This window comes from Amyelois transitella, chromosome 23 (genome assembly GCF_032362555.1).
Source record: "Amyelois transitella isolate CPQ chromosome 23, ilAmyTran1.1, whole genome shotgun sequence".
Taxonomy (NCBI): domain Eukaryota; kingdom Metazoa; phylum Arthropoda; class Insecta; order Lepidoptera; family Pyralidae; genus Amyelois; species Amyelois transitella.
In genome coordinates, this window is record NC_083526.1 from 7,117,589 (window position 1) to 7,140,433 (window position 22,845).

General features: G+C 37.0%; 3 protein-coding genes across 4 annotated transcripts in view; all 3 read right to left on the reverse strand.

Moving 5' to 3' along the window:
- Positions 1–22,845, reverse strand: part of LOC106129284 (toxin S6C6) — an 87,682-nt gene that overhangs the window by 57,693 nt on the left and 7,144 nt on the right. The window lies entirely within an intron of this gene.
- Positions 13,598–20,319, reverse strand: LOC132903244 (uncharacterized). Its single transcript, XM_060950914.1, has 2 exons — positions 19,950–20,319; positions 13,598–15,704 (listed from the first exon to the last, which is right to left on the reverse strand). Exons 1-2 carry the CDS (start codon positions 20,317–20,319, stop codon positions 13,810–13,812), a joined length of 2,265 nt encoding a protein of 754 aa, XP_060806897.1. The 3' UTR covers positions 13,598–13,809.
- On the reverse strand, positions 15,590–22,131 carry LOC132903257 (uncharacterized). Its single transcript, XM_060951005.1, has one exon. It carries the CDS (start codon positions 21,369–21,371, stop codon positions 20,319–20,321), a length of 1,053 nt encoding a protein of 350 aa, XP_060806988.1. The 5' UTR covers positions 21,372–22,131; the 3' UTR covers positions 15,590–20,318.

The following is a 22,845-nucleotide window of genomic DNA, read 5'->3' on the forward strand; positions in this document are numbered from 1 at the left end:
TAATGTATTGCATCAATAAATGACAATCGTTGTGGTGTGACGTAAGCAAGTGGAGCGGCAGCACGTTCTGTCACTTTACGGCGTATGCCAGACTAGAGCGGGTGTGTGCACAAATCAAGTTGTTGTAAATTTCAACAAATATTATTGTACGACAGTACATTTGGCGACCCTGCAAGAGGTAAAAAGCCTAAAGGCAAGTACCTAAATTATTTTTTTAGTACCTATAAAAAAATACTTAAATCAACAACGGAAAAATCACCTACACATTTGAAACCTTTTGCCCTAACAGTGAAACATTACAAAGGTGTGAAGAATTACAAAAGTATTAAACACCTACACATAATATTTTTGTTGTTTTTCATTGGTGCAATGTTTATCTAAAAATAATAAATTATTATGTATTTGTTATTTTCCCGTTTCATATATTTTTGTTTTACTTTATTTTTGCAAAGATGGTTGCTAGGCAACGAAAATTGTGTTTTTTTTATGTCATTTGAAACCATTGACAAATAAGTCTCTGACGTGAAAATGTAAAAGAAGGTATAAATATGTATACATAATCTAAGTTTAAATCGGTAAACAAAAAGAAGTAAGGTAAGGTAACATCTTAATAAAATAATGAAACTTATTTAATTGTTTTGTTTAATGCACGTGCATAGATACCACTGTTTAGTTGTATTATTTCTTACTATTGCGGGTAAATAATTGGGTGTAAATTTAATACAATATGTGATCCTGTGATTGACAATAATAAATAAATAGTTCTAATATAAAAAAAATATAATCCTAATGTTTTCCTGTTAGAGGTAAAGAGGTTATATAAACCAGAGGTAATTTGATACTTCGATATCAAATGGTACCTATAAATTCGTGTTGATTAGAGGTAGTTTGGCAGAAAGCTAAACGGTACCTACAATAGCGATTGTTTTAACTGGTAGTTCAGTAAAACTGAACGGTACCATTACCACAAAATGTAGCAATCGCAGCATAAGAGGTAATTCGACCCCAGTCGAATGGTACCTACAATGGAAATATTTATTTTCCAGATATCCCTCAATATGTCGCAATTACTGCCATTAGAGTCATTAGACTGCGATGGAGATCCTTCGTCCGTTGGTCTACGATGGGAAAAGTGGAAAATAGCGCTCGAACTATATCTAACGGCAACAAATATAAAATCGCCGGAAACAAAAAGAGCAATACTCCTACACATGGGTGGGCTTTCTCTACAGGAGATATACTATAATATACCAGGTGCCCATGTAGATAAAGCCCCAGAAGACAATAGTGGGGATATTTACACTATTGCGTTAGCAAAGTTAGACGAATACTTTTCTCCAAAGCAAAGCCGTGTTTATGAACGCCATTTGTTTAGACTTATTAAACAAGAAGCGGAAGAAAAATTTGAGAAGTTTCTCGTTCGTCTTCGGAATCAAAGCGCTAAATGTAAATTTCAAGTTGTAGAGGAACATTTGATAGATCAAATCACTGAAAAGTGTGAATCGGTAGAATTACGAAAGAAGATCTTGACTTTAGGGGATGATGTAACATTGGACAAAATTATTTCGGAAGCTAATGCTTTGGAAGCAGTTCAGCGGCAATTAAAAGGTTTTGATGCAAGTAAAGTTCAACTTGCAGTCAATTATGTAAACAAATCTTTTTCAAAAAAAGAAACTCCTGATCCTTGCTGTCGTTGTGGTGGGAACCACCCAAGCAATGAAAAGTCTTGTCCAGCACTCCTAAAAAAATGTCTGAAATGTGGTTATGTCCGTCATTTTCGTCGTTATTGCAAAACCAGTAAAAAGAAGCGTAAATTTAACGACATTACTTCCGGAACAACAACTGTCGCTGAATCATCAACTAAAAAAATTAAAACGTCTAAACCTGCAGAAGATGTACATTACATTTTTCAGATTGATGGTGATGACACCATCGTATGCACATTAGGAGGGGTGAACATTGATATGCTTATTGATTCCGGCAGCAAGTGTAACATAATTAATGATGCTACTTGGGAAAATCTTAAATCCTTGAACATTATAGTGAAAAATCAGGTCAAATCTCCACAGAAAAACTTTGTGGCTTACGGAAGCCAAAATCCCCTCACTGTTTTGGGAGCATTTGATTCTTCTATCGTCATTTCAAACGGATGTAAATTAGATGAAGAAACTTTTTATGTGGTGAAAGGTGGTACAAAAAACTTGCTCGGGAAAGACACCGCTATCAAACTAGGAGTATTGAGGGTAGGTTTAGGAATTAATATGGTCAATACAAAATTTCCGAAATTCAAAGACGTAAAAATCACTATCCCTATCGATGAGACAATTAAACCAGTTTCTCAACCTTGTCGTAGAATCCCCGTTCCCCTTGAGTCCAAAATAAATGATAAAATTCAAGAACTGTTAGATGCTGATATCATTGAACCTGTTAACGGTCCATCAGACTGGGTAAGCCCTTTGATCCCAGTTCTCAAGGAGAATGGAGATGCTCGCGTGTGCCTGGACATGAGGCAAGCCAACAAAGCAATTATTAGAGAAAAGCATCCCTTACCAACTATGGAACAGCTCCTCCCTAAGTTCAGAAATGCGAAGATGTTTTCTAAATTAGATATTAAAAATGCATTCCATCAAATTGAACTTAGCGAGGACTGCAGATATATAACAACATTTATTTGCAACAGAGGATTGTTTAGATATAAGCGCCTCATGTTTGGCATATCGTGCGCTCCTGAAATTTTCCAGAAAACGCTTGAGAAAATACTTTTGCCTTGTGAAGGCGTCGTCAATTTTATTGATGATATCGTTGTTTTTGGAAGCGACTCCGAACATGGAGAGAGACTAAAAAAACTTTTACAGGTTTTGAAGGATAATAACGTCATTCTAAATGAAGGAAAATGTACTTTCAGTGTTAGACAGATACAGTTCCTTGGACATCAATTATCGTGTAATGGGGTGAAACCTCTGGACAAATATGTCAGTCTGATTCAGTCATTTAGAGAACCTAAGGTAATAGAGGAAGTTCAGAGCTTCTTGGGTCTCGTAAATTATGTAGGAAAATGGATTCCCCATTTGGCTACGTTGACTGATCCACTGCGAGAGCTCTTGCGATTAAAATTGTCTAAAGGTGCTAACATCTCATCTCATTGGCAGAGCAAGCAGTCTAAAGCATTCGCGATGCTGAAAAAGGCACTTAACAATATTCACACTTTAGGGTACTACAATCCACAAGATAGAACACAAGTATTTGCTGATGCTAGTCCAGTAGGTTTAGGCGCCGTTCTAGTTCAACATGGTGTTCAGGGACCACGTATTATTGCATATGGTAATAAAAGTTTGAGTGATCGAGAAAAACGATATTGCCAAACAGAAAAAGAAGCTTTAGCTTTAGTATGGTCTGTTGAGCACTTTAATATGTATTTATTTGGTAAAGACCAATTTGAACTAATAACCGACCATAAATCATTAGAGGTAATATTTGGACCAAATTCTAAACCATGCGCACGAATCGAACGCTGGGTTTTGCGTTTACAATCGTATAAATTTAAAATCGTATATATTCCTGGTAAAAATAATATTGCCGACCCACTTTCACGAATGTGTATGCAAAACTCAGCACCACAACCATTTGATGACGATAACTATCTGAATTTGGTTATAGATCAATCTTGTCCCACAGCAATCACTTTAACCGAATTATCACTGGCATCTGAAGCAGATACAGAGTTACAGTTAGTTAAAAAGGGTGTTTTCAACAGTAATTGGGATCAAAGTGTGACCAATTACAAAATTTTCGAACATGAACTGTGTTTCCAAGATAATATACTTTTGCGGCAAAATAAGATTGTAATACCAACGAGCTTGAGATTAAAAGTGCTGGCATCGGCTCATGAAGGTCATCCAGGTATTGTTGCGATGAAAACTCGATTGCGATCTAAAGTTTGGTGGCCGAAGGTAGACAAAGACGCGGAACATTATGTAAGATCGTGTAAGGGTTGCACTTTGGTCTCGGCTCCAAATCCTCCTAATCCCATGCATAGACGTAAACTTCCCTCCCAGCCATGGGTAGATGTAGCAATAGACTATCTGGGCCCGTTACCAAGTGGTCACTATATCCTCGTGATTATCGATTATTACAGTCGATACAAGGAGGTAAAGATCACTAAAATAACAGATTCAGCTCAAGCGATAAAAATACTCAAAGAAATATTTTCTCGATTAGGTACACCAGTAAGCATTACTGCAGATAACGGTCCCCAGTTTATTAGCGCAGACTTTAAATCTTTTTGTGAGGAATATGGTATAAGATTATTTCATAGTATCCCTTATTGGCCTCAACAAAACGGCGAGGTTGAGAGGCAGAATCGGGATATATTAAAAAGATTGCGCATTAGCCAAAGCCAGAAATCTAACTGGCAAGACGATTTACTCAAGTATTTAACAATGTATAATAGTACACCCCATTCTACTACAGGTAGGACTCCCGCAGAACTGTTTTTTAGACGACAATTTCGTGACAAGCTGCCTTCCCTCTTAGATGTTGAGTTCGCAGATTGCGACCAAGAAACCAGAGATAGAGATACAGAAATGAAATCAAAAGGTAAAGAATATGCTGACAAGAAGAGACAAGCTAAGGAAACAGACATTCAAATCGGGGAAAAGGTTTATACAAAGAATTTAATAAAAGAAAATAAATTGTCTACAACATTTAACAATGTACCTTATACAGTAACAAAACAGAAAGGAAACGACATGGAAATAGAAAATGAAGAAACGGGACAGCGATTGCGTAGAAATGTGGTACATTTAAAAAGAGTTGAAGGAAAATGGGAAGTATGTAATGACGGAAATGAAGAACATAAAAATTATTCCGACAGCGAAAACATCTCAGTCGATAATAATTAAGATTTGTAAACTCTGGTTGAATGTCACTTAAATAATTCATGATTTCATTGTTATTAGAAAATGTTGTTTTGTTTATTTCAATTTTTGTAAAAGGTAGATGTAATGTATTGCATCAATAAATGACAATCGTTGTGGTGTGACGTAAGCAAGTGGAGGGGCAGCACGGGTTGTTCTGTCACTTTACGGCGTATGCCAGACTAGAGCGGGTGTGTGCACAAATCAAGTTGTTGTAAATTTCAACAAATATTATTGTACGACAGTACAATTAATATACTGTAAATGGCAATTTTAGTCTACATGAAAAGCCGAAAGTAATAAACATATTTATTTGGATAAGGATTATACTGAATTAAAGAAAATTGGTTTCAAAATAACTTATGTTTATAATGAAAAAATAATCTTAAAAATTAAACATAAAAATGGTTATTGTAAGTAAACCTTAAGAGATAGATATATGCTCTCGCGGACTTTTTTGTGGCAAAAAATGAGTACTTCACATCTTTAGTACGTTGTTTTACTATATCTTTGTTGGTTTGCGCAGCGTTCGCGTGGAAAGCTCGCAGATGGCCGACTCATTCAACTTTCACCTGCATTGTTGACGTTTCCCGTAGGAGATCCGGGATAAAATGTAGCCTTCCTCGATAAATAGACTATCTAACAGTGAAAGAATTATTCAAATCGGTTCAGTAGTTTCTGAGATTAGCGCGTTTAAACAAACAAACAAACAAACAAACAAACAAACAAACAAACAAAACAAACTCTTCAGCTTTATAATATTAGTATAGATGTATGCATTAAAATTAGTTGCTACCATGACGCAAGCTCTTGCGTGATGTATGTTTATTTTGCGTATTTTTTTCGTACCTTTGCACCTACATATATAAAATCACGACTCTTTCCTAGAGGGGTAAACGGAGAATACATCTTTCCACTTGTAACGATCTCTGCATGCTTCCTTCGCTTCGTCCACATTCATAACTCTCTTCATGCAATCTCGGCGGCTTGGGGGTACTCTTGAAATGAGCATTACATCACATTAAAAATAATTCGACTTCTTATGGATGAAATGAAATTTAAGAAAAACCATTAATCATAACTGAATGATTTCTATTTCTTGCCCCTTTAGAAATTAAACTCGGCCTGTCTAGATTTCAAAATATATAGCTTTTGAACAAATGTTTGTCGGAAGCTTTGCGGAAAGCTTTCACAACTTGTTTCTGAAGTTTTTTTTTAGAGTAAGAATAAAGCTTTTTAGCGATACAAAATAATATCCCTTCTAGTCCTTACTTCTTTACTACAAAACTATTAATGCGAATAAGTAACTCTGTCTGTCTGTCTGTTACATTTTCACGCTTAAACAGATTTTGATGAAAGATTAATGTAATAATTAATAATTTAATGAAATGAACCCTGAGGAAGAATAAAGGCTATTTATTGCAAAAAAGAAGGGATTAAAGAGGGTGATGAAAGATTATCCGTGAACAAAGTCGCGGGCAATAGTTCATATAAATTAATCTGGACATTTTTATCTACCATTTCTATCTTGTTCATGGTTACACATCCAGTCGCCTGAATTTTCAAGTTTTTATCACGATTATTTTCCTCTTCATAAGAGCATCGGTTAGTTTTCAAACTAATGTAATCATAACACAACAACATAATCATGGAAAATATTCATTGGTACATGGCCGAGGTGTGGATTTGAACCTGTGCCCATTTATGCGCATCACGCATTTTAACCGGGCACCTTACCGACTCGACCACCGACGTTCACTACCACATTAGTACAATTCAGTGTAGTTTGTTCCGCCGCTTCTTCTACACATGCGCTTCGGTAGCAGTAGTAGTTATAATTAGATTTAAGTTATGTGACGTCAATAAGTGATACCTTGTATCCAATTTTGAAAGTAAATCTATTCTATTCTATTAAATTAATTTCACCATAACAAGAGAAAAATAAGAATTCTAGATCCACACAGGCGGAACTGCGGGCTTAATCTAGTTGTTCATAAGACAAAATCTCCCTAAGAACTTAATACAGATGACTCGAAAAACTTTTAGTTGAAAAGCTCTCAAAGAAATCGCATTATATTCATTGGCTTTTAAACCGATTCATCGGATCGGCTCCGAAAGAACGATTTAATCGATACCAATCGAACTAAGCGCTCCCGTGGGGGACACTTTTGTTTTTTACCGATTCTGAAATGTACCCAAAAATACCAAATCGTCAAGTAAGGGGCGTGGTGGTAAATAGGTCAGGTCAAAAATATTCGTAATCGACGTGCTTACATACATAAATATAGTCACGTTTATATCCCTTGCGGGGTAAACAGAGCCAACAAACTTAAAGACTGATAAGTCACATTTAGCGGTATGGATTAATGATAGAAAAGTGACAGGTTGTGAGCCCATCGCCTAAGAGAAGAATCCGAAGTTTACGAGGCTATCCCTTCGTCGTCTTTAACGTCATCCATGGGAAATAGATCGAGTGGTCCACCCAACAGCTCTGTTTACCCCGCAAGGGATATTAGACGTGATTTGCCATTAGGTGATTTCAGGATACAAAAATGTAAAATTTGATCACCCAGGTGTCCACAGTCGAATAATATAATTGTTTCCCATCGACTATGACGTGTGGTTCCCGGCACCAATAGAAAAAAGAATAGGACTAGTCCATATCATTCCCGTGGATGTCGTAAAAGCTACTAAAGGATAGGCTGACAATCTCGGGATTTTTCTTTTAGTCGATGGGCTAGCAACCTGTCACTATGAATCTCAATTCTATCATTATGCCAAACAGCTGAACGTGGCCTATCAGTCTTTTCAAGGCAGTTGGCTCTGACTACCCCGCAAGGGATATAGACGCGATAATATGTATGCTACCAATCGAGCAAAGCTGCAGGCGGAACCAGTAAGTATGGAGAACAAATAAAAAATGTTAGCTTGTATTTTTATTATACGAATCGAGAACCTCCTATTTATTTGAGGTCGGTTGATGAGAGTGAAAAATAAATACATATACGTTACATACTATGCGTGTGTGCTATATCTACACGATATATGGACAAAAGATAATTTGATATCCAATCGAACTGGTAGCTCCCTTGGCCTCTGATGGAATCGTTTATTTTTTTCTCTATTTTTTTTAGAACATATTTAGAAATCAACAAACTTGTTACTTTTTATCCATATGAACATACATATAATCACGTCTTTATTCCTTGCGGGGTAGACAGAGCTAACAGTCTTGTAAAGACTGATAGGCCACGTTCAGCTATTTGGCTTTGAGATAGAATGGAGATTCAAATAGTGACCGGTTGCTAGCCCATCGCCTAAAAGAAGAATCCCAAGTTTATAAGCCTACCCCTTAGTCGCCTTTTACGAAATCCAGTGGAGAGTGATGGAGTGGACCTATTTTTTTCCTATTGGTGCCGGGAACCACACGGCACTTACTCTTTATATCGAGCGAGTTGTGACCTTATTTGCAATGTAGCTGCCAAAATTAAAATATAAACAAAAGTCTTCCTCCTCCTGGCTTTAGTCCCGGTTGCATCCTCACCTCTCTGGAGAGGAGCCCGGGGTATGCCTTTGACCATGGATCCTGGATTGAGTGAGTCAGGTTTTTACACGAAGCGACTCCCGTCTGACCTCCGCAACCTTTGCAAGTTAACCTAACCCGTATTGGACCCATGTTTACACATCCAGTTGCCTGAATGTGCAGGTTTCATAACGATGTTTTTCCTAACCGTTCCTCATTGGTTACTATTCAAACTAATGTAAACTTTGAAAAGAGTCATTGGTACATGGCCGTGGTGAGATTTGAACCTGTGCCTTTCTGCGCATCACGCATTTTAACCGGGCACCTTACCGACTACACCACCGACGCTTACCTTAATTAAAAACAAAAATATCGAGTACAAAAAATTTATCCATCTCTTTCCCATGGATGTTGTAAAAGGCGACTAAGGGATAGGCTTATAAAATTGCAATCCTTTTTTAAGGCGATGGGCTAGCAACCTGTCGCTATTCGGATCTCAATTCCATAATCAAGCCGAGCAGCTGAACGTGGCCGTTCAGTCTTCTCGGGACTGCTGGCTCTGTCTACCCCGTGAGGGATATAGACGTGACTATATGTATGTATGTACAAAAATGTCTCAAAATAATTTTTATTCAAACTTTTTCTCATAAACACCATATCTATCTTCATATTATATCACGATCCCGAGGTCGCGGTCACCAGCGGATAAGTCGATATGATATATTGTCCTCAGTTAAATTGAAAAAACTGTGTCAGTGTAGGCTTTTGTCTCTGTCCAAGGTTTTTGGAGAAATTGTAATGGAAAGCTAACACTACACTATAAACATACATATAATGAAGTGAATGAAACTTGTATTTTAATTATCTTTTTGCCTTTGAACGTGGATTTGGGATTGGGTGAGTCAGGTTTTTACACGAAGCGACTTCCATCTGACCTCCGCAACCTTTGCAGGTAAACCTAACCCGTATTGGATCCATGGTTACACAACCAGTTATCTAAATGGGTTTTTCCTCACCGTAAGAGTATCGGTTAGTATAGAATAGAATATAATAGATTTACTTTCAAAATTGGATACAAGGTATCACTTATTGACGTCACATCACTTAAATCTAATTATAACTACTACCGCTTCCAAGGCGCATGTGTAGAAGAAGCGGCGGAACAAACTACACTGCAGCAAGTAGGTAGTAGTAATCAAACTATTGTTATTTCATTTTTCATTTCTATCATTAAGCCGAGCAGCTGAACGTGGCCATTCAGTCTGTTCGGGACTATTGGCTCTGTCTACCCCGTAAGGGATATAGACGTGACTATATGAATGTATGTATGTTATTTCAAAAAAAGAATTTTTATTGACTTCTCATTCAACCAGTCAGCATTTTTTGTTAGATATTATGAGATCTTGAGATAGTATGCAAATACTGAAGGAGTGCAAAACCATTTGTTCCCCTAGGATTCGAACCAGCGGAATATTTGCATTGAAATTACTCGGAAAAACTCTACTTCACTTAGGATATTTTCTTAGAATCAAATATAACTATTCTTCGTCTTCCTGCTTGCTTTTAGTTCTAGTATAACAAACTAACAATCAAACAAGAAGTTCATAATGATCTACGACGATTTCTACGAAAAATCCCAATTGAAAATTTCATATTTCTTCTCCTGGCTTTAGTCCCGGTTGCATCCTCACCACTCTTCATACGAGCCCGGGATATTCCTATGACCATAGATCTTGAATTGGGTGATTCAGAGTCTTACATGAAGCGACTCCCATCTTGAATTTCAATTTAGATCTACTCCTATACAAAATATCTACGTTTTCCTGAAACGTCAATACTGATTTGACAGCAGAGGTTTATTTATTTATTTATTCTTTCTTGTAACAATTACAATTTGTAAAGTACAATAGGCGGACTTAGTGCTGATAGCATTATCTAACAGTCTACCATTGGGTTAAGCGGAGAACCTTGGTGTGGGTGATAATAAAAATGTATAATAAACATACTTACTATACGATATATACTAAAAACCTATACATAATATATACCTATATACTACACTAAACATACATACATATTGCCTCTTTGATAATGGATTTTCCTTTTTATTTTGGTTGACTCGAAGAAATCCCGATTGGGATAAGTCCGCCATTGTACATATTCTTCTATATCCAATGACTGTTTTATTTTTGTTATATTTATTTTATGTGCAATAAAGAGTTTACAAACAAACAAACATATATATACTTGCAGCAAATTTGAGGAGAGAGAGAAAGAGGTGGGTTTATATTCATTTTCTAATCTTCTGGAGGGGAATATGAAACGTTGGACTTATCCCGGGCTAAAAGCTCGGGCGACGAGATCTTTTAATGCATTCCGCACTTGTGTCTCCTTTTATCCCGGAAAAAATAATGCTATATAATATTTTTCGATTTGGTTTACACCATTTACTACTTAAACGATACAGCGGAACGTGACCATTCAGTCTTTTCAAAACTGTTGGCTCTGTTTACCCACAAAGGGATATAGACGTGACTATATGTATGTATGTATGTATGTAGATTTTGTAGGTATATGTATGTATTTATTACTTAGAACTTATCTCTTAGGCGATGGGCTAGAAACATGTCACTATTTCAACCTGAATTCTATTATGTAGCCAGTTTAACGTGGCCTATCGTGTTTTTGAGACTGTTGGCTCTGTCTACCCTGCAAGGGATATAGACGTGACTTACTAGCTGCGCCTGTTAAAAGAAATCTGACAATCTAATTAAAAAAATAAAATCAGTAGGTTCTGATTTTAAACTCTCGAGGCTCTTAAGATTTTAAATATGGCATCGTGTAGGTTTTTTATGTGGTCTAAGACTGATTTATAACAAAAGGAAGAAGGTTAAATAAAATACCAACTTATCAAGATTTACATACATACATAAACCACGCCTCTTTCCCTGAGGGATAGGCAGGGACTCCATCTTTCCATTCTTTCGCATTTAAAACTTAGTTGCAATATTGCCTTTTTAAATGTTAAGGGATGATTTGAGATTGACCGAATGACTCGCTAGGTGACCACGGATCATTGTAACATGATTCGAAATATCCGAAATAAAATAAAGATATGTTAAATGCACATTTAATACCAGTATATATATAAATAGTATGAATGTTAATAGAACGTTGCCGTGTGGTTCCCGGCACCAATACAAAAAAGAATAGGACCACTCCATCTCTTTCCCATGGATGTCGTAAAAGGCGTCTAAGGGATAGGCTTATACACTTGGGATTCTTCTTTCAGCCGATTGGCTAGCAACCTGTCACTATTTGAATCTCAATTCTATCATCAAGCCAAAATGCTGAACGTGGCCTATCAGACTTTTTAAGAATGTTGGCTTTGACTACCCCCCAAGGGATATATATACACGTGACTATATGTATGTATGCATGAATGTTAACATAACACCTCTAGTTTGCGCAGGTGCGTAAAAAAACACTTAAACGCAATTGGCTCCAATCTCATTTCATATCTATATTGACAAATAACGTTCTGTTTGTTCGTTCGTTCTTATTTCGGGGTATCAAACGAAATGTGGGGCGGGCACTTGGAGGTGGGGGAAGTAGATTTATTCAGACGAAATGATGAATGAAAGAGTGAATACATTTTTTTCAGCATCAAAAAAGATAGAATCATGCAATAAATTTTTTTTTTATCAAAAATGTGTTTTGTTTTTTTTTTATAGAAGTACCATTTTGATAAGGCTAGTCTCGACTTGAAAAGACTAAAAGGCCACGTTCAGCTGTTAGGCTTAAAGATGGAATTGTGATTAAAGTAGGGATTTGAACCGGTGCCTTTATGCGCATTACGCGTTATAACCAACTTACCAATTCGACCACTTACGCTCCAGCTCTTTGCAAAGCACAAAACAATGAGGTCTAAACCTAGGATTTGATTCATGAAACTAGACAAGACATTCCTCTTATTTTGTCTCTTATTGGTTAACCTTTGAGTTAGAAAAAGAGGGAAGATTTCATTTATGATAATGATTGTAATAAAAGCTATTATTATTCTCAAATCGCTTCAAATACAAACAGAAAAAAAAATCATAAGAATATACCGATTTAAATCGGACCAAGTTATTACTGTTCATTTCGACGAAATCTTGATTCATTACGCCAACAAAAGATGATATTAAATTTAGGAAATAATATTTCAAATCTTTTGAGGCGATGCGTTATTCAAACCACATACATGTTTGTTTGTGATGTCTTTATTGGACAGAAAACTAGTTCTTTATGAAAGAAATAAATCATTTGCAATGGCGGTCTTGTCCCATGGAAGGATCTCTTCCAGTCAACCGGGAAACAATAAAGGAACTCAATAATTGAAAAAAAAATATGTCTCAGTATATCATAACATATAATCACGTAAACGCGGGTACCCTTGCGCGGTAGACAGAGCCAACTTAGGCTTTATGATAGAATTGAGATTCAAATAGTGACAGGTTGCTAGCCCATCGCCTTAAAGAAGAATCCCAAGTTTAAAATATTAAGTATGGATGGATTTATAGGACTTTTAAGTATGCATGCTATTTTTCAAAGAATCAAATAAGTACAGCAAAAATAATCGAGTACAGAAGACTAGGATTCATCCGCAGCTTCGTCTGCGCGAATTAAAGACAACTTTAACATAAATAATATAAATAAATATATACGGGACAAATTAAGTACACTGATTGAGTTAGCCTCGAAGTAAGTTCGAAACTTGTGTTACGAGATACTAACTCAACGATACTATATTTTATAATAAATACTTATATAGATAAACATCCAAGACCCAGGACAATCAGAAAAAGTTCTTTTCTCATCATGCCCTGACCGGGATTCGAACCCGGGACCTCCGGTGTCACAGACAAGCGTACTACCGCTGAGCCACAGAGGCCGTTAAAAAGATTACTAACATGGTCCAGCCTTGTTAGTAATCTTTCTTAACCTATGTTAGTACTTATTTTCCCAAACGTTTAACAAGATGGCCGAATGATGTTTAATTTCGGGAGCTTTAATACGTTCTGTTACGCGGACAGCGTTGAATGCCTTTTTAAAAAAAAGATTATTTAAAGAAACTTAATTTTATTCACTGGATAAAAGTACATGAACTTATTTTACTTATTGGATAGATTTATAACGTTATGGAGGCAACCGCTCTGCAAGAGGTTCTAATGTGGACTGACTATGAGAGCAACGCTCAGGACTGAGGCGTTGTGAGGGGGTGATGAGCAAGCCTGAAGGGTTTGCTCCGTCAGCGCTATCACTAACATTAGCGGGATGTAACACCTCCCCCTTTAAGAGGAGACTTTGGGGTAGTTTCAAAGTATCCGTTTAAATTCTAGTTCTAAGAGGGGCAACAGGGTTGATTGTCTCAGGTCCAGGGTCATGTCTGTCGGTAAGTTCTACGGTTTCGGGGGTCGTTTGAGATTTTACTTTCTTTAAATTGAGATTGAATTTAACAGGGCGGTTGCTGCCAGATTTACAGAAATTTTTGATAATAATAAAACTTAAAAATACTATGAACATAATTGCTAATATTATAGTAACAATAGAATAGTGTGTCCCATATTTTATAATATGTGGGCTTTGCTGATTTTCCAAAGCTTCTAGGTCGCTTAGAAGGGACTTGACCATGTTATTGCCACGTTGGCCGAAATCATCTAAGTCTACATTACTTAAGTGTACAGGGGGTGTATCAAATGCTAGTCTATTTAATTTTATATAATTACAACATGAATCGTTAATTAGGTTGAAATCCGGGAAATTGTTTATAGGTGAAGTTATATTAAAAATATTATATTTAGGTGTTAGTGTAGTACTTTTACAATACCCAACACAGTTCTTAGGTAATGTGAGTATTCCCGTTCCTAGAATTGTGGTCTCATACAATTGAGCGTTAAGACAGTCTATTGTTATTCTAATGGGTTCCGTCTGAACAAATATCCATTTATTGTTTGTAAGGGGTTTCCAAATGTCTAGTGTTCCGATGATCACTTTAGTTTCACACTGTAATGGTTTTACACTATTTATTTTTGTTAACAATTCACTTTCACATATAGGCTTTACGTCGGTTGAATATATACTTCCAATATCACATATATAGGATCCGGGATTCACTAGCTTGCAGGGTTTTAAATCATCGAGGATGCAGTAGTAAGCCTTGTCTTTGGTCATTGCTATGTATTTATTGGCCGGAGAAATTAGGCTAAAACTATTCGGTTCACGAGGGTCATATGGTACAGGTAATGCTATGTTATGGAATAACACATATTCTTTAGTGTTCACAAGTGGTACTTGTAAAACAAATACTATCTTATTACTAACATAATAACATACTAATTTTGATATACTTAAAATTAAGTGTATAGAATTAATATCTAGTGTTACAGGCAGCTCAAGGTCACTAGGCAAATGTCTATAGTTATTGGCAAGCTCTTGATGTAATTGAATGGGTGTTATGATAGCAGGATGTAGAATATCCTGGCTACTAAATAAAATGCTATTAGTTATATCTTCTAATTGGAAGGACAATGTTAGTATTGATGTTTCAAGTGAATCAAATATTCTGTTAATATCGGTAAGTATTTGTAGTTCGTTGGTAGCGTCGGATATATTTTTTATAAAAAGAGAGAGCTTGTCAATAGCTTCGTATAATTTTATTTCATTTTCTTTAATTGTAGCTATTGTTTTATTATATTGTTCCAGTACAGAAGTGGTGACCAAAATATTTTCTTTCATGAGTTTAGTTAGGCGTTTTTCATCATTCTGTAAAGTGGCTATTGCTTCTTCATATTGAATGCCGTCATTTTCATCTAATGTGCCAAAAATATATTTAAATACTGTACCTATACCTCCTATCCATGCACTACGCTTAGCTCTATTATCTATTAGATGCGAGATAGAATCATATTCTCTATTCATGTCCTTGAATCGCACTATCAGTGGTTGTAACCAACTGTTACATTCGGCAATAATTTGTTCAGCCTGTGTTGCTTTGCATAATAGTCTGGTGTTTTCTAAAGCTATTTTAATATTCTGTATATGAGGTTGGAAATGCGAGATATCCACTGGAATTATAATTTTCAGTTCATTGTTTTTAATCTTAAGAGTTCCCAGGTAGTCATAGTAGAGGCCCGAACTGAAGGTGATTGGTTGGATGTAATCTCCGTGAGATTGCCCTCGAGCTGAACTGTAAGTAACATTACTTATTAATATAAGACTACTAAGGTAAGTATTTTTTTTTGTTATTTATTTTTTATTTATTATTGTTATTATTATTTTTTTTATTTATTATTTATATATCTATGTTTACTACTAATATTTACTTTACTCATTTGCAGGTTTTACCTGGTCATAATGATGGGTGACGTGACGTCGGTTTATTAACAAGGTAAGTGTATTGTTACCGTTAATCTTAACTACTTTATAAGGTCCTTTCCAGAGGGGTGAGAGCGCTTTCCGCATTCTCAAATGATTCTTTAAATACACATAATCACCTATTTTATATTTAGATGGGCGAGTGTGCGAGTCATAGTAAGTTTTGGATGACTCTTTTGATCTCCTAATGAGGTCCAGAGCCTTTTCACGTGAATACCTTAATCTGTTCTGGAGCATGCGGACATAATCTGGGTATGTTGCCGCAGAAGAGTCTTCATAGATGGAACTCGGGAGTGTCGGTTTATTACCAAACATTAATTCATATGGAGTGAAGTTTGTTGTGGAATGAACTGTGGTATTGTATGTGAGCATAGCTGTATATACGTAACGAGGCCAATTAGTTTGTTCTTCATCAGTAAAAGACCTAAGGTACTCTTTAAGAGTCGAATGGCTTCTCTCAAGAGCACCTTGGGTTTGTGGATGGTAGGGAGAAGACCACAAATTCTTTATTTTAAGGAACTCACAGGTTTTCCTGAAGAGTTCAGAAGTGAAGTTTGTACCCTGATCCGTGAGGATGGTTTTAGGTATACCAAAGATAGATATGTAGTGAAGCAGGCATTCACTGGTTTCCTCAGCAGTAGTGCTGAGGATTGGGTATGCGGAGGAGAATTTTGTAAGATCATCTTGTATTGTTAGTATATATCTTAATTTGGCAGGTCCGGCTTCAGGTAGAGGCCCGACTATATCAAGGGATACGCGCTGACAAGGTTCAGTAGAGGTGCTTGTGATTTGCATAGGGGCGCGATTAATCTGTCTCAGGGCTTTATTAGTTTGGCATTGTGGGCATTTCTTTACAAAATTTTCGATATCACTGCGCATATTTTTCCAATAAAAGATTTCTTGGATTCTTTTTACCATACGATTCATGCCCAGATGACCGGCTATTGGGATATCGTGGTTTTCTCTAAGGATTTTGGGAATTTCAGAAAGTGAAGGGTATATTATTTTATCTTTATATATATGTACATTAATATTTGTATTATTAAAAAGGTAAAGTATCATATTATATATTTTGATAAATTGATGGGTATCGAAAGGATTTTTGAAATCAGTTATGGCAATATCAGGGATAGAGTCAAAGTTAATTACGAATTCATTTCTGAGTGCTTTTAGGCTTTCATATAGGTCTTTGTAACTGGCTTTGTCAAAGTGATATACTTTAAAAAAGAGAAGGTATATTGTTTTATTACCTAGATTGAACGATATGAAGGAATTTAAGGTTCTTTCTTTTCCTAAAATTTCAGAATTGTCAGGTATATTTTCAAGATAGGTTTGAACATAGGGGTTTGATTCATCTAGATCGATAGAGGTAGGGAGAATAATGACTTTATGTTCCGTTTTAGTGATTTCTTGGTTATGTTCTATTATTTTAGTATTAAAAGGTTTATTTTTATTCATTATTTCTTTTAGGAAGGTGGAGTAATCATCATTAGGTAAATCCAGGTTAACAGTGGAGGGGGCAGCAGTTTCTCTTGTTGTGATTTCAGGAGATAAGGAGTTTTCGGGGCCTTGTGTAGGCGTACCGCTGGGTGTAAGGACTTCAGGATTATCAGGTAAGTTAATAGTTTCATTATTTTGAATATTAGGCAGAGACTCAGTTTCGGGTAAAAGAAGAGTGTTATTATCGATTGGATCAGGATGATTGGAAGTAGGTAAGTTAATCTCGGGAAAGGAAGGATCGATGTCACCCAAGTCGAGGGGTTCCACTGATGTTGGTCCTAATTCTTCTGGATCGAAGGAGGCAGGAGATATTAATAAATCCATTAGATCTCTATCTATGGTTGTTGGAGATTGAGAGGACGCTTCTTTTGAAGAATCAGGAGCAGGATCATCATTATGTTGGACAGGATTGACGGGGTACCGAGAGAGGGCATCAGCGTTAGTATTAATTTTCCCTTTTTTATATTTAATGTCATATTCGAATTCTTCTAATTTTAGGCGCCATCTAATAAGGCGCGACCCTGGGTCTTTGCATTTGAACAACCATTCTAAGGGTTTATGATCTGTGACGACTGTGAATCTGTGACCATATAAGTAGGGTCTGAAAGTTTTAGTACCGAAAATGACTGCCAGGCATTCCTTCTCGGTGACACTATAATTGCATTCCGCTTTATTGAGGGTACGAGAAGCATATGCAATAGGGCGGTCCTGCCCTATTGGACCTTGAGATAGGATAGCGGATATTGCATAGTTAGAGGCATCACACGTTAAAAGAAATGGTTGTGTGAAATCAGGATAAGCAAGGATTGGGGCAGTAACGAGTTTATTTTTCAAGGATTCAAAGGCTAGTTGTTGTTCGTTCTGCCAATTGAAAGGAATGTCCTTTTTTAAGAGGGATGTGAGAGGCTTGGCGAGTTTGGCAAATTCTGGTATGAACCTTCGGTAATAAGATACGAGACCTAAAAAGGATTTTATATCCTTGGGAGATTGAGGGATAGGAAATTCGGATACTGCTTTTGTTTTTTCAGGATTTGGTTTTACTCCGATTTCACTTATGACGTGGCCTAAATATGCTACTTCTTTTCGTAGAAATTCGCATTTTTCTGGTTGAAGTTTCAGGTTGAACTTACGGATTCTGTCAAAGACAGCTCTTATATTTTCAATATGTGAGGGAAGATCGTAGCTATAGATAACGATGTCATCAAGGTAGACGAAACAGCGTGTACCCTGAAGACCGGAAAGACAATTATTCATAAGTTTTTGGAAGGTAGATGGGGCATTTTTCAGTCCGAATGGCATACGGTTAAATTGGAATTGGCCTTGAGGCACACAAAACGATGTTTTAGGTGCATCTTCAGGAGATATTAAGATTTGGTGAAAACCAGAAGATAAATCGAGTGTGGTGAAGTATTTGCTGTTTCCTAATTGGTCTAAAATCTCAGATATTTGTGGTATAGGGTAGACTTCACCGATAGTGATGTCATTTAATTTTCGGTAGTCTATTACGATGCGCCATTTGCGCTGGCCTTGGGAATCTAATTTTTTCGGAACTATCCATATCGGTGAGCTCCAGGGAGAAGAAGAAGGTTCTATGATGTTTTGTTCGAGCATTTTGTCGATTTGTTTTTCTACTTCCTTTTTATGACATTCCGGAAATCGGTAAGATTTGGTATGAATTGGGATATCGGAAGTAGTTTTGATTTGATGTTGGATTGCAGGGGTATGAGTGAGTTGGTCGTTAGGTAGGTGAAAGATGTCAGAATACCAAGAGCAGAGCTCTACGAGGGCATCCCTCTCTTCTAGATTTAAGTGATTTAACCTTAATGAATTTATTACATCCTTAGTTCTTGTAGATGTACTTTGGGAATTAGTATTGACGGGATAAGATTCAGAGAATAATGGTTGTACATTAAGTTTTAAATTTGTTTTGACATTAACGTAGTTTTCGGAAATATTAGCTACAGTAAGATTTATGCGATTATTATCTTTGATTTTCACAATACAATTGGATACTAATATATTATTAGAAATATGTTGGTCTACAATGATGCCTTCCTTGAGGTCTGTGTCCTGGACAGAGCATTCAACGACAGCCTCTGTCCGAGGTGGAATAATATAAAATGGCTCTGAGAAATGTAATTTAACATTTAAAGGTCCTATTTTTAATATATCATGAGTATAGTCGATTTTGCAACCAAAAGCTGTTAAAAGATCGGTACCAATAATACCGTCGTAAGGTAGGTTAATATTTTTTACAACATGAAATTTATAAGAGATGGATTTTCTTTTATCTAATTTTAGTTTGAGTTGAAAGTGTCCTTCGGTTTGGGTTGGATCATCACCGGGGTCAATGCCTTTGAGTTTGATTGATTCTTTAACTAAATTCATTTTATTTTGGATACTGGATTCCTTAATTAAACATATGCTAGATCCTGAGTCGACTAGTAGTGATAATGGAATATCCGATATTTGGGATTCTAATAAGACATGAGGCAATAGCCTTTTGGTTGTATCTATGTTGATTTCATAAATGCGTTTGTTGCAGGAAGAGGAGTTCGATTTTGGAATATGGGTGCTAGCTTGGGGCTGGTTACCCGTGTTGTGACCCTTGGATACAGAGTTATGGGCGCTGGCTTGGGGCTGGTTACCCGTGTTGTGGCCCTTGGATACGGAGATATGGGCGTTAGCTTGGGGCTGGTTACCCGTGTCGTAGCCCTTGGATACAGAGGTATGGGCGTTAGTTTGGGGCTGGTTACCCGTGTCGTAGCCCTTGGATACAGAGGTATGGGCGTTAGTTTGGGGCTGGTTACCCGTGTCGTAGCCCTTGGATACAGAGGTATGGGCGTTAGTTTGGGGCTGGTTACCCGTGTCGTAGCCCTTGGATACAGAGATGGTGTCTTGAAAGGTATTAGTGCTAGGTAATGATTTGGATTTGGGACTCGCGAGACACCGCCGCGAGCCCATTAGTCGTTTAAATCATTATTAGGTTGGAGGTCTACTTCATCGTGACCTTCTTCCTCATCAGGTTGTTCGAGGAAGTTCACACGTGGGGGTGGCCTAAATGATCCATGATTAGAATGAGGATTTTGATTCACTTTGTATCGGTTATTATTAAATTCCCGTTTTTTGCAATTTAATAGATCGTGCCCAAATAATTTACAGTAACGGCAAAATAGGCTAGAGGAGGTCCCTTGCGTCATTGTATTGGAGGTTCTTGGTTGCGGTTGGTTTGAGTAATAGGATTGTTTTTGAGAATTATTAGGCTTAAATTTATTGCTTTGTTGATTATTAGAGTTGGATTTAGTATCAGGTTGGGAACGTTTATATATTGTTTGCTGGATACGTTCTTCCGAAATCGCAAAGTTAATGGCTTCATTGAGGGTTTTGGGAGATTTGCATCTAACGATGTTGGATATACGGGGATGGAGCCCCATTACGAAGTGGTGAAGTGCCAGGTCTTCCATGGCTGCGGTGCGACCAGGGAGCTCTTTGGGTTTAGAGGTAGAAAGTGATATTTCGGTAAGTAATTGAGAGAGATATGTTTCCGTTCTCAGAGCATAAACATTAACTGTTTCTTGGGGACCTTGTTTATTTTCTTGAAGGTCGGTTAAAAGATGTGAGTAATGTTTACGCTCACTGAACTGGGTTTTTAAGAATTCTTTTAGTTGTTCCCAGGATAGAAATTCTTTTATAGAACATGCTACTTCGGCTTTGCCATTTAACTGACTTAAGATGAATTTGAATAAAATGGGTTTCTGAATTTCGGTAGCTAAATTTAGGGCATTATCGCAATTAACTAAGAATGAATTAAGGGTCTCCCGACTACCATCGTATGATTTAATAAATTTGAAAAGAACATTTAATTCTAGAGTAGACATCGCGAGAGCGGCTGTGGTTCTTCTTGTGATACGAGGAGAGCCGGGGGCGGATTTTGATTTTTCTTCCGTATCGCTAGCGGTTAGATCAGGGATATTAAGAGATAGCTCGCCTTCCTCAACCTTAGGCACTTTTGGCATTATAAGATAATACTATTATGATACAATAATTCTTTTGGTTCACAAAAAATAAAGTCTAACAGAACCCTAAGGTAACAAGCAATAAAATGTTATGTCTAGACTAAACAAAGCAATGACCAAGACTCACTACTCACAGGATGTGGGCGACTGATAAGAACGCGACGGCGGCGGCCGGGAACATTCCGATGTAGTTCAGCTTACTGTTTCTTGTTTCTTTCAGGATAATAGCGTGATTTGGATTTGAGCAAGGATGTCTTCTAGGATGAATGTCTTCTCGAGGTGTAATGTTGGTAGCGAAACAGGCTGCAGACTATGAGGAGTAGAGGATGTAATAGGTCCCTTTGTCTTCTTCGCGACACCGGGTTGAACAGGGCAAAGGGCTGGATACGGGCACCCTTCGCTTAAGGGTAGGGGGTTGCGGCTAGTGATGCAACCACGGGATAGAAAGATCACTTGCAAGATCTCTCTCAACAGGATATTTTCTTTCACAGTAGCACTTTACACTCACTGCACTGGATTATTTATTTTATTTTGGATTTATTTAGGATTTTACGGGATCCGGGGGTGAGTCCACGAGCGGGCCTGGTTTACGATGTCGGATCCCACCGCTTTGCCACCAAAATGTTACGCGGACAGCGTTGAATGCCTTTTTAAAAAAAAGATTATTTAAAGAAACTTAATTTTATTCACTGGATAAAAGTACATGAACTTATTTTACTTATTGGATAGATTTATAACGTTATGGAGGCAACCGCTCTGCAAGAGGTTCTAATGTGGACTGACTATGAGAGCAACGCTCAGGACTGAGGCGTTGTGAGGGGGTGATGAGCAAGCCTGAAGGGTTTGCTCCGTCAGCGCTATCACTAACATTAGCGGGATGTAACAGTTCCCAAACGTTAAAATTCAAAAAAATTCAAAATTCAAAATTTTTATTCATTATTATAGGATACCTCCATATCGCTTAATAATTGTCGTATGGTTTAACAACTTGGTTGACGTCAAATAAATTACTTAAAAACTAAGTTTACTGCCGCTTCCAAGGCGTCAGTGCAGAAGAAGCGGTAACAAACTGCACTGCAGCATTTTCTTCAACAACGTCAACTTCACAATATTAAATTATACTTAGAATAGAATGTGGACGGGAGAATACATTGTTCACGGGAGATTTATATATTTATGAGATTTAATATTGAAAAAAGAAAAATATATATATATATTTTATGGATTGCCAATTTTAAAAAGATTTATGTACAGAGTGTACTGAAATTTTGATTTAAGTTCAAATTAAACTACAATTAATTACGAGGTTCCTGAGCCAAGCTCGAGCCAGATGTAATGTAATAAAAGGATTCCCAAGAATGATGGGGGTCTCCCTGTATTTGTCCTGATTACTCCCTGGGGAAGACCCAGGCTGGAAAGGTCAAGTAATTATAGTTACATACATACTTAACAAGCGAGCGCCGGTGGTCGAATC

Coding starts and splice junctions, on each gene's coding strand:
- LOC132903244 (XM_060950914.1), bottom strand. CDS start 20,319: ATGGGCTCGCGGCGGTGTCTCGCGAGTCCCAAATCCAAATCATTACCT. Junction 15,705..19,949: donor ATCCAAGGGTCACAACACGG/GTAACCAGCCCC, acceptor AAAATACTTACC/TTAGTAGTCTTATATTAATA.
- LOC132903257 (XM_060951005.1), bottom strand. CDS start 21,371: ATGCCAAAAGTGCCTAAGGTTGAGGAAGGCGAGCTATCTCTTAATATC.